We start from the raw sequence: 12,368 nt of genomic DNA on the forward strand, positions 1-12,368 counted from the left end.
GAGGATGTTAGTGCATGTATAGTCAGTATTTGTCTGACATATGCTGAGCGGGTTGATCATAACACCAATCAGACTGCAAAAATGTGAGAGTTATCTACATTTGACGAAGGATGCCCTGACTAAAATCTGCCACATTTAGGAACCACAACTGCAACCTGCAGGCAAGCATCAAGGTCCATATTGCCAGTGGCTGTGACGCAGCCGTGTTGATGAAATTTTATGCTGCATAATAAAAGATTCATGATGACTGTCAAGATACCGGGTATTAATAAGCATGGTTGTTTGCCTATGGTCACACATCAGTTGAATATTAAGGGATGTGAACTCCTTTCAGTTCAGGTACATGGCAGGGATGTTATGGAGTGCTCATAAAGTAATATATGTGCAGCTAATGGCACCCTGCAGCACACAAAATGCTGTAATTCCTGCAATCTCATGTGTGCACTTGTCTATTGGTTGCTGGCACAAGAGAATGAAATGTAGTTAGTTCAAAGGAGTAGAGAGCCTCAGATAGCTCCCTTAAGCAGCAGTGGACAAAAAAGAACTGGGAAATGTTACAAATATTTTGAGTTCTGGCTTATATTTAAATCAACAGGGGTGGGTAGATTGGCATCATACTTACCCACATTTCAAAGGTTATCCATTTCAGCCCACTTCCTCTCACTGAGCTTATCTCTCAAATGCTCACAAAGTACACACACTTGAATGTCTAAGTGACAGTAAGAACTCAATGACAGCTGACTGATTGCCTCTGGTACTGAGCTCACAAAGCCATGACAGCCCTTCAGCCTTACATTAGTGTTCAGTTCATATTTTAATTGGTTCCCACTTTTGTCTGCATTCTAAAATTGTGTCATAGTGAAAGAGTTGCCATTCAGACAGGGGAACAATAGTCAATAACTTCAGAATGGGGATAGATTGACGAAATTGGAACTGATCTCCTTGGAAAGCAGAAGGCTGAGAGGAGATTTGATAGAGGTTTTCAAAATCACGAGTGGGCTCAATAGATGAGATAAGGAAAAAAGGAACAAGAGAGGGCACTGATTTAAAATGATGTGCAAAAGAAGTAAGGGTGCTGTGAGGAAGAACATTTCACACAGTGAGTTGTTGAATTTTGGAATCTACTGCCTGGAAACGTAATGGAGGTGTAATCTATTGAGACATTCAAGTCAATAGAAAGCTCAGGGGAACAGAAAGATATTGGGGTGCTTGTACCTGAATAAGGCAGGACTGGTTGACAGCGTAATTAAGAAGGCATACAGGCCATTTACCTTTATAAGTCATGACAAAATTAGAACAGTGGTGAGGTTATATTGGAGTTGTACAAAACTTTGGTGAGGCCACAGTCAGAGTCTAGATCACTCTTCATCAGTGCTAGCATGAAGTGTAGACAGGTTGGATAAGCACAGGTTATTTTCTTCAGTGCACAGAAGGCTGAGAGGGGGATCTGACTGAGGTTTATAGGACTATGAAGAGCATGTACACGGTGGACAGAAAGTAGCTGTTTCCCCTTATTTCAACAAGGGTGCATAATTTTAAGGTGACAGCCAGGGGGTTTAGAGGGAACTTGAGGAAAATGTTTTCACTCAAAAGGGTGGTGACAATCTGGAATTCACTGATTGGTAGGGAACACTTCACAACCTTTAAAAGAAATGTGAATGAGCAATTGAATTGTCATAATATTCAAGGCTGTGGATGAAGTGCTGTAAAGTGGATTTAATACAGATAGGTTGGTATAGACTTGATGGGCTGAAAGACCTCTTCTGTGTTGTATGACTCTATGGCATTGGATAATTATTTGTGTGAAAATAGCTTGCTATTCTGAGGAAGCAGGAGATCGGCACTAGGTAATGAGCTTGTTTGAACAGCTTGAGCAGACACAATGGGCTGAATGGCTCCCTTCTGCACCATAACAATTCTATGAAAAATCAGTAACTATGATAAATACCCAGATCGTGTTTAGAGGGGCAAAATACCAACAAATATGCATTGATGTACATAATACGTGTTCTTCTCTTTTAATGTCTTAGAGATTTATAGTGAAATCAAAATAAGGTTGCAAGCTGTTGCACTGAATTGAAACCACACAGCTCACTTCTTAAGAAAGTTGGAAGCGTGTCTCAAGAGGTGTTCTACAATCATGATCATGCTGACTGAACTCAGTCAATATTAACATCAGTAAACATGTCATTTGTTCTTATACATTTTGACCATGTTTTACCACTTCTTCCTACAGTCTTACGTTTTTTTGCTAAACAGGCCTGACAGTTCTGCAGGAAGAAATAAGCACATAGCCAATGCCACAATGTGTGCACACCACAAGGCAGGCTATTGCCAGTGTTTTCTGCATTGCCTTGCCAAGAATGGCCAAGGTTTGAGTTTCTCAAGCAATGACCACCCGTTCTCTGGCAGCATCTGTGAAGGAGAAAACAGAGTTAATGTTTCAGGTCATGTGACCCTTCGTCAGAAACAGATCTGAAATGTTAACTTTATGTTTCCTTCACAGATGCTGCCAGACCTGCTGAGCTTTTCCAACAACTTTGATTTTGTTCCTGATTTACAGCATCCACAATCCTTTCAGTTTTTACCACCCATTCTCTCTCTCACATCCTCCCACAACATTGTATTGGGAAGCAAAAGGTAGGCAAAATAAATTGTGAGCTGAGTTGAGTGGGCACTATGATCAGTCTGTTCCTTGGCTTTGGTTTGCACAGTTTGACCTATTGTACAACTGCTGTCTCTTTTAAACAGCTAACCAATCAGTCCCACTACGAGGCAGTGCATTGTCAATCATAACATAATAGAACATAGAACATAGAATATTACAGCACCGTACAGGCCCTTCGGCCCTCGATGTTGTGCTGACGTCATACCAATCTGAGCCCATCTAACCTACACTATTCCATGTATGTCCATATGCTTGTCCAATGACGACTTACATGTATCTAAAGTTGGCGATCATCAAAGGATTTGACAAAAAGGCACTTAGCTGTCACTGAGCTGAAAGCAGGTCTCAAGAGGGGTGGTTTCAGCTCACGCCAGCCGATGGGGCACATCCTGAAGTGCTTTTCAGCCTAAAAGTGCTTCTGAAATGTGGTCACCATGTTAACACAGGAAATGCATGAGCAGATTGGCGCATGACAGAGTCTTTGATGTAGTCCATGACTCTTGACCCTGCTCCAGTGACTTTGCTCAAGGGATAAACAATGGTCAGCACACTGGCAAGAACATCCCTCCCTTCTTACAAATAAGATTTCCAACACTGCGCAGAGAGGACAAGCAGGAGCTCGGCCAAGCGCCAGCACCTCCAGCAGCGCAGCACCCCCTCGGTCCTGCACCAAAGCCCCAGCTTCAGATCTGTCCTCTGGTGTGGGATTTGAACCCAAAACCATCTGATTCCAAGGGAATTAAAAGTGTCACAAAGCCAAGAGCCAATGTTGTCAGGGCAGAGGTATTCTAGGTTTGTCTGCAGTGTGGTCCGCACAAAATTATTACTAACCTTCCGGAAACTGCTCACTTTCCCGGAGAACGGTGGTGCGACCGTGTTCCGCATCCTCACTATTGGTCGCAATCCATTTCTCTTGGGAATAAGGCGTAAGCTAGAAGGGGGTAAGAAGGTTTTCTGCTGCCATTTCTGTTCCAATTCTTTGCTCGAGATTGGTTGCAGCTGTACTTTAGCGAAGTGATTCCGTACTCCAATCCTCTGCTGCACAGAACAAATTCTCCTCACCTTCATTCTGATTCTTTCATAAAATATCTTATAATGTATGTTCTCTGCTTACTGACCTTGCTACCATTGGTAGTGGTCTCTCTTGAGGTTCTCTCTCAGAAACCCTTATCATTTTGAACATTTCAACTAAATCTCCCCTAAACCTTTGCTTTTTTTTTAAACACAATCTCAGTTTCTCTAGCTTCTTATCATAACTGAAGTCCATCATTCTAGGTAGCATTCTAAGACACCTTCACTACAGCCACCTCCACGGTTTCAGCACTTTTCCTAAATTTTGCTAATAAGAACTTTGATATTACAAACAAATACTGCACTACCTACAAATCTGTTAAACAATAGACCTTGCAGAATAGCAGCCATTCTTTCTAAACTATTGTGTCTAACACAATGTTTACATCAATTCACTCAAACTTCTCAATCACATATAATTTTTCCTCTTACTTAACTTTACCGTTTCTCTTCAGATGAGCATGACAGTTAGTTGTCATCTTGCTGTTAAGCATTGATCAGGTTAGGACAGAAGTGGCTCCTATCAGCTTAACAAGTCATTTTTATAAGTAAATGAATTGTCAGGTTATTAGTCGTCACTTGATTGTTCTGACAAACTGGTAGTTTTAATAAGCAAATTTTTCTTGAACTTGATCATTAGCAGGGACTTCAGCTTGCGAAACATAAAAGCAGCCCTACTAATCAGACAATATGTGTGATAGGGATGAGGGCACATCACTGAAATTGCCATATAGCACCAGTACTAATTGGTTTCACAGAGATAGAATCCACCATACTAATTATTTTATATAGGGCTTGAATGCTAATGGATTTCTCAGCGTGACTTCCATTATGGAAAATAAAGTAAGATCAATAGGAACTCACAGTGCTTCCTTACTGAAAAAAATCAGATTACATTTCTAGGAGGAAAGAACCAAAAAAACACTTCATCCTAAAATTTCACAGGGCTTTCTACTGGTGTTTTGTTATAATTTACCTGACGACCCTTAGAGAAACATTATACCTTTTGTTTACTACAAAAACATTTTGACCAACTGATCAATAGAGGCAATAATACAGTGCAAGTGGTCAGCTGTGTATTAGAGATACCAGGCACCCAGTCTAACACATTGAAGGTCAATGTCAATCATGGACACTCCCACTTAAAATATTTTCATCTTCTGAGGTCACCTCACCACAGGGACCACCACACAGAATTGTAGGCCATTAAGCCTCTTCTCACTTGGCTTATTAGCTTCCAATATGACAAGTGTGAGCTCTCCAGTTTTTTTCCCTTAATCTTTCACTGGATGTGGATGTCGCTGTCAGGCCCAGAGTCAGAAATCACAATACACCAGGTTATAGTCCAATAGGTTTATTTGTAATCACAAGCTTTAAGAATGCAGTCTCTCACTGCACCTAGTGAAAGGGCTGCACTCCGAAAGCTTGCATGATTTCAAATTAACATGTTGAATTATAACCTGGTGACTTGTGACTTCTGACTTCGTCCACTTCAGTCCCACGTTGGCACCTCCACATCACGGCTGTCAGGGTCCAGCCTTTTGTTGTCCATTCCTAACTGAGCTTGAACTGGGTGGCTTGCTGGGTCATTGCAGGATGCAGTTAAGCATCAACCACGCTGGAAGTACTTGTCTCGGTCGATCCCAAACAGAGACAAATTCCACATTATCTTGTTCTAATCTGTGAAAACCAATGCTGTGCAAACTTTAGATGAAGACGACTTTGGAAAATTTGTTAGAAATTGTGGGATGGTGGGGGCAAGAAGTGCTCTACCAGAATTGCAGCAGGATACAAATGGATCACTGGAGGACTTTTATTCCTGATACTTCCATTAAGAAGCGCTATACCCACAACGTATTTTCGCATAAGCAAGCAGGTAACTACATGTTGATAGTTTGAAAACAGTTTAATTGATTAGGAATAATGGAGAACTTTGGAAAGACTAGAGCAAAAGTGAACTGCAGCTCTGTATATTCCACATTAAAACATCTATGTTATTGTATAGATGGAATATGACAGTTACAGCAAAGGATTCTTAGTTCTCAATAGATAAATACAATGTAAAGTTATTGAATAATGTGTCCATATTGGTCAGTTCTGAGTGATTAATGACACCATAGGCAAACTGGGGACCCTCTTGCTACACTGTAGTAATGTCTCCACCCCTGGACCAGGAGGCCTGAGTACATGTTGCACCTGCAATAACATTTCTGAACACATTGATTAGAAAAATAGGTCAACATTTTTTTGATTTAGAGCTCAGATTGATTACCTCTGTCTTCATTGTCAGTGATGTATTTAAATGCAGCTATAGGTACCATAGTTTTCACTGAGAATATTTTTTAAAAACTCACAACATAAATATATTCAGTCACACAGCATGGTAAGAGGTCTTTTGGTCCAAATAGTTCACACGACCATTTTCCCAAACCAGACTAAATCTCAACCCCCCCATTCATGTACTTTCCAAATGTCTTTTAAACATTGTAATTGTACCTGTGTCTACCACTTCCTCTGGCAGGTCATTCCACACATGGATCACTCCCTGTGGAGAAAAGTTGCCCCTCATTGTTTTTAAACCTTTCTCCTCTCATCTTAAAAATATACCCACTAATTTTGAACTCCCCCACCTTAAGGAAAAGATCTTTGCTTTCTTCTTTGTTTATTCATTAATGGGATGAGGCATCGCTGGGTAGGCAGCATTTATTGCCCATCCCTAATTGCCCAGAGGGCAGTTCAGCATCAACTACATTGCACTGGATCTGGAGTCACATGTAAGCCAGACCAGGTAAGGATGGCAGTTTCCTACCCTAAAGTACATGAGTGAACCACACCATCTTATCTATGCCCTTCATGATTATATAAACCTCTAAACGTCCTACATTCCAGTGTAAAAGGTTCCAGCCTATTTTTATAACTCAAACTCTGTATTCCCAGCAACATTGTGGTAAATCTTTTCTGAACCTACTCCAGTTTAATAATATCTTTCCTATATCAGGGTGTTCAGAACTGCACACAGTACTCCAGAAGAGGCCTCACCAACGTCCTGTTCAACCACAACATGACATCCCAACTCCTCTCCTTAATGGTCTGGGCAATGAAAGCAAGTATGTTAAACACCTTCTTAACAACCCCATCTATCTTTGATGCAAATTTCAAAGCATTATGAACCTGAACCTTGAGATCTCTCTGTTCTACAACACTACCAAGTTGGGTCTTGAAATCCACTGGCTCACAAGGATCTACTGTGCTGCTCAAGGCATTTATTTTTACTTCCTGTTTTATCACATTACCACATTTAGATGTCATGGGTGCAAGTATTTTACTGTTGTGAAGGCATAGGAGATGTAACATAACAACCTGACTGCAGACATCAGTGAAGTAAAAACCAGCAAAGTCAGTTTAAGATGAAAAGTTCATGGAAATTACAATGAATGAGGCATCTTGCAATATTTCAATTGCAGCACTTGATCGTTGATTTCATTTTAAACTGGATCACTCTAAATTTAAGGGTTCAAATATAGAACGTTTCTCTTAATTCTAAAGATGGGGCATTTTTAGAGTCTTTACACACATACATACATATCATTCCAGCTTCATTTTGATGTGGTTAGTGAGGTACTAAACCGAATAAGCAACATTTTTGGAAGATGCAAATGTCACATTGTGATAAACAGACATTTTCCTTCCAATGCATCCGTTTAGCAGGAAATCATGGTTGATCTTTCTCTGTTGCTTATCTCCATCAATTACACCACTAATTTGCATTTATTTAGCACCTTTTACAGAAAAACATTGTGCATGTGCTTCACAGAAACAAACATAATTTGACAGTGAGTCAAATGGCAGAGATACTGGGAGGGATTACTGGAAGCTGAGTCAAGATAAATGTGACATACATATCAAGAAGGGTCTTAAAGGATGAGAAAGAAGTAAAAAAAAGTGTAGAGGTGTTAGGAAGGAATTGCAGAACTCAGCAGTTGTAAACGTTATGGAGGAGAAAAATGTTGCAGAAATGCAGAGTTTTCATGGGGATTTAGAACAAGAGGGAATTTCAGAGATGGGAAATTGAGAGGATATGAAGGAATTTGAGCATAAAGATAAACATTTTAAACATGAGTTACTAGGTGACTAGAAGCATTTGGCAAGCAAAGAATGACTGGTGAGTACAACCTGGTGTGGGATAGAATCTGTAAAGTCATATTTTTGATGAGCTGAAAATATTGGGGGTGGAAGAAGGGAGGCCTAGTGTGATTCAATTGTCTGTAGATGGCAAGATAATGAATTATTTCTCCAGAAGATGTGGCATTTTAATATTTGGAACAGTGAAAAGTTCTTGCATTTATGTGATGTACCCACTAATCACGTAAGGGCCCGACACCTCAGGAAGGACATACTGGCCCTGGAGCATGTCCAGCGGAGATTCACACGGATGATCCCTGGAATGGTAGGTTTAACATACGATGAATGGCTAAGGATCCTGGGATTGTATTCATTGGAGTTTAGAAGGTTGAGGGGAGATCTAATAGAAACTTACAAGATAATGTATGGCTTAGAAAGGGTGGACGCTGGGAAGTTGTTTCCGTTAGGCAGGGAGACTAGGACCCGTGGGCACAGCTTTAGAATTGGAGGGTGTAAATTTAAAATGGAAATGAGACGACATTTCTTCAGCCAGAGAGTGGTGGGTTTGTGGAATTCATTGCCACGGAGTGCAGTGGAGGCTGGGACGTTAGATGCCTTCAAGGCAGAGATCGATAAATTCTTGATCTCACAAGGAATCAGGGGCTACGGGGAGAGTGCAGGGAAGTGGAGCTGAAATGCCCATCAGCCATGATCAAATGGCGGAGAGGACTCGATGGGCCGAATGGCCTTACTTCCACTCCTGTGTCTTATGGTCTAAGAAGTAGTAAAAACAAACCCTGCGGATTATGGAAATCCACAGATGCTGCCAGACTGCTGAGTTTTTCCCAAAATTTCTGTTTTTGTTTCCAATGCTAGACAAAGTTACAGCTTGCCCATTTCAAAATCAGTAAATTTTAATTACTCATGAACAACCTCTCTGGCACTGAAAATTAAGTTTTAACGGTGGAGTTCCATTCATTTAGATGTGAATTACTGAAAACTTTTAATGAATTAAGTGATTTTCCTTTTTTTTCCATTCTTTTATCTCTTAATCCCATTTTCTCTCTATGTCGGTTTCATTTTCTCTATATGATTCAGCATCAAGTTAACAATTCTTATTGGTTCCAACTCTGCAGTGCTCTTTCAGGTTTAATTAATCTGATTGGTTAAGGAAACACAGTTTGCTTGCCTGATTCACAGGTTCCAAGTTTCCTGTAGAGGGCATCCAGTCAAAATGTCTCTCTAATCACAATATGTTCCAGTGCAAAATCTCAGTCGCCAACAGCAAGTGTAAGTACACTGCACAACTAAAAGTGACAGCAAAAAGCAACTGTCTTGCCTTCCTTTTGCCAGGGAAATACAGCTTTGTCCATAATTAAATCACAGAAGGAGATCATTCAGCCTTTTTCTGTTCTTTGAAAGGCTCTCCAATTACTCCCATCACCCTGTTTTTTTAATCCCCAAAACCCCTGCAAATCTTTACTTTTCAAGTCCACAGTCAATTCCCTTTCATTGTTGTGATATTGATTAGGCCTATTTCATTGCTCTGTTTGTAGAGATTCAAATGGAGTTGCAACAAAAAAAAGAATGCATTTGGGAGGTGACATTGTGTTCAAGGGTCTGGGAGAGAAAGGTGACAATTGGAGATGGGGCAGTAGTTTGCAACAGCACAGGTGATCATGGTTTTGTTTATGACAAGTTTAATCACAGCTTTTGTGAAAGGAATGCGAAGAGTAACTCAGGAGAGGAGACCACTTACAATGTATGCAAGCTTGGGAGTCAGTAAGGGAAGATGTGTGGTTATGTATTGGAATGGGCTGGAATGAGCAGAATGTGGGTTTAATGAACCAGATGAAAGCATAGAAGGGAAATCAGACAAAAATAAGCAAGACATGTAATTTTGTGGCTTTTGCAGGGGGACCTTTTGCGGGCCGTTTTGTTTGGTGTGCATGGCAAAGGTGGGGGAGGGAGGGAGATATGACAGAGGAAACTGAATGGACGTTCTCTATTATTCTGGTGACAAAGAAGCCCATGAATTCCTTAAACAGTCTGATGGAAATGAGGGCGGAGAATGAAAGTGAGAAGTTTAGCAGAGGAGATGTCAGTAAGAGAAGACAGTGGGTACCTATATTCTAGATGTCGTGGCAATATTAGCAGAGGACAGCAGGACCTCAAATGTTTGATGTTGTTGTATGCCAAATGCCTTCAAATTGGTATTGCATGGACTTGAGTGTGTGAAGATAAAGCCTTATCAGGCAAATTACCAGGCCGGGAGAGAGTAGAGGTTCACATGGGAGCAAAGGGGGATTTGAGATGAATTGAGCAGATTGATTGAGCAGCGTAACAGCTGTACAAGTATCGTTGTTTGTGAAGGGCCTAAAGCTGAACTATTGAGTTTTCTCAACTTAATTTGAAGTAACATTGAATAACATTTCCTTCTCTGTGAAAAAAACTGGACTAATCATCAAAGTAAATTACTTGTGTGTCATTCCCAGAAATGGTTTAGACATTGGATTGCCAACAATACAACTTTGTTAGCTGGAGAGAAAATAAATTCACCTAATTCCAACACATCAACAATAATTACCCATTAATATTTCTCAAAGAGTTAAAACAACGTAACCAGTAAAAGTATCAAAATTTCCTGCCGTGGAGTTGAACTCTTTATTCGGAAACTACCATCATTAGGCTTTGATGCCTGTTGTACAGATCAGGACTTAGAGGCAGAAGTCATCCTTTTAAAAGAGTGGCACTAACAGATTAATGATATCCGAGACAATGTAAAGTTAGATGTCACATTAAAACAGTAAAACAAATGCAAAAATTAAGGCAAAAGTTAAGTATTACTGTAAAATAATAGCGCAGAACATACAGGAGGGATTTTCTACCCATTGCCTAGGTGAACAGTTGACAATAGATTCCATTTGGAAATTAATACAGAAGATACTGGTTATTTTGCAAAAGAAAAAGAACAGTGTACTTTGAACATGGCATATTTTGCATTCCCTTCCAGCAGCAGTTGGAAACTACTGTGTGCTTAAAACGGGTGCAGGGGAAAATTACTTGGGATATTTAATTAGATGGGATATATTATCCAATGCAAACCGTTTTTCTCAGTACTGACAGTGTTAATTAGTCCCTTTTTGTCTTCTTCCCATTTTAAAAGTGGATTCTTGGTGACCGGAAGATGGAAATAGGTAATGGAAAGATGCAGCAAATTCTCGCTTGTAAAAAGCCTAATGAAATTTTCTTTGAAACACAATTTTAGCAGCTGGTGGTATCTGCCAACGTACTGGTTACTGCACACAAATCCTATGTAAGTATTCCTTGGATGGCCTTGTCAAATTTCTCTTTAGGATTTCAGCACGGGGATAAGTATGTTTTCTTTACACATTCCCTTTCATCTCTGCTTGGAAAAAGGATAGTAAAGAATAACACAGGTAGATTGGGTTGATCAACACCTTAAGAGTTTACAGGTTCCAAATTTATAGATCAAGACAACCATATCTCAATCACTTAGCTTAAGACAATGTTATTTGAGAAGGTTATACTCTCCTTGAGAGTTAGCATAGGAATTAGGTCACATGTTTATTTAGACCTGCAGCCCACCTTCATTAGGATAACTGAATTGAAAATGTCAGCAAAGGTCACAAAAAGCCGTCATCTTGCATGCCAGTACTTCCATACACAAGTGCTATCAATATTGGGTGAAAGTTTTACTTTAGCAATAACCCATTTGGAAATGTATTAACATAAAAGCATGTTTGTTGCTCAGGTAGTTGTTCGATCATTTAATTTTAAGACAGTCCACCAACACTCCAGTACTCCAGATGTAGGGTAGGTGTCAGGATGGTGGTTACAAGTGATGGCCACTTACAGCAGAACATGATTACGATCCCCACAACTTAATGGACAGATCTGAGGTACCTATAGTACTGGAGATAGCAAATCACAGAGCACAATGAGCAACTTGCTGACAAAACACTATAGAAGGAGAGTTGGAAGAGGTGACTAACAACACAGACAAAATTCTGACCTTTGATACATTTTGAACGGACCAGGAAGAAAGGAATAGCGACATCTAAAGAGAAGGCTGCAGGCTGAAGGACTGAGATGGCTGAAACTTCTGTCCTGCTGGGATGTATAAAAGCTAGAAATGGAAAAATTCAAGATGTAAAAGACTTCTGAAGATGGCAGAATTAAGATGAGGTGAGATCATGGAGAGCTCTGAAAAGAAGAAATATTTTAATTTGGTGATAGGGTGGGGAAGATAAGATAGGCAAGTGAATATGGGGTGATGTGCAAGTGGGGCTTAGAGCAGGAAAGTATATGGTGGCTGATCTTTTAGACAAGTTCACATTGACAAAAAGGTGGAGCGGGGCAGTTTTGATGAGACATTTTGGGGAATTTAAGCCTAGAGGTAAAAAGCATGAATATAGGTTTCAACAGCTTAGGTAGTGACTAAATCAGGCATGCTCCTAAATCGGAAGTTCTTAGTAATGGCCCA

The 12,368-nt window shown here is 40.2% G+C and overlaps 1 protein-coding gene across 17 annotated transcripts in view; it reads right to left on the minus strand.

The window, feature by feature from the left end:
- fars2 (phenylalanyl-tRNA synthetase 2, mitochondrial) overlaps positions 1-12,368 on the minus strand; it is a 380,692-nt gene that overhangs the window by 11,168 nt on the left and 357,156 nt on the right. For 16 of the 17 annotated variants that reach the window (XM_048520868.2, XM_059652273.1, XM_059652271.1 and 13 more), the window contains one exon: positions 11,898-12,011. The exons of the other annotated variant lie outside the window; for it this stretch is intronic. In XM_048520868.2, coding sequence (XP_048376825.1) covers positions 11,898-12,011 — 114 coding nt within the window. The remainder of the gene's footprint in view (positions 1-11,897; positions 12,012-12,368) is intronic. 17 annotated transcript variants of the gene reach the window in all.

The sequence above is a fragment of the Stegostoma tigrinum genome, chromosome 2 (genome assembly GCF_030684315.1).
Source record: "Stegostoma tigrinum isolate sSteTig4 chromosome 2, sSteTig4.hap1, whole genome shotgun sequence".
NCBI classification, from domain to species: Eukaryota; Metazoa; Chordata; class Chondrichthyes; order Orectolobiformes; family Stegostomatidae; genus Stegostoma; species Stegostoma tigrinum.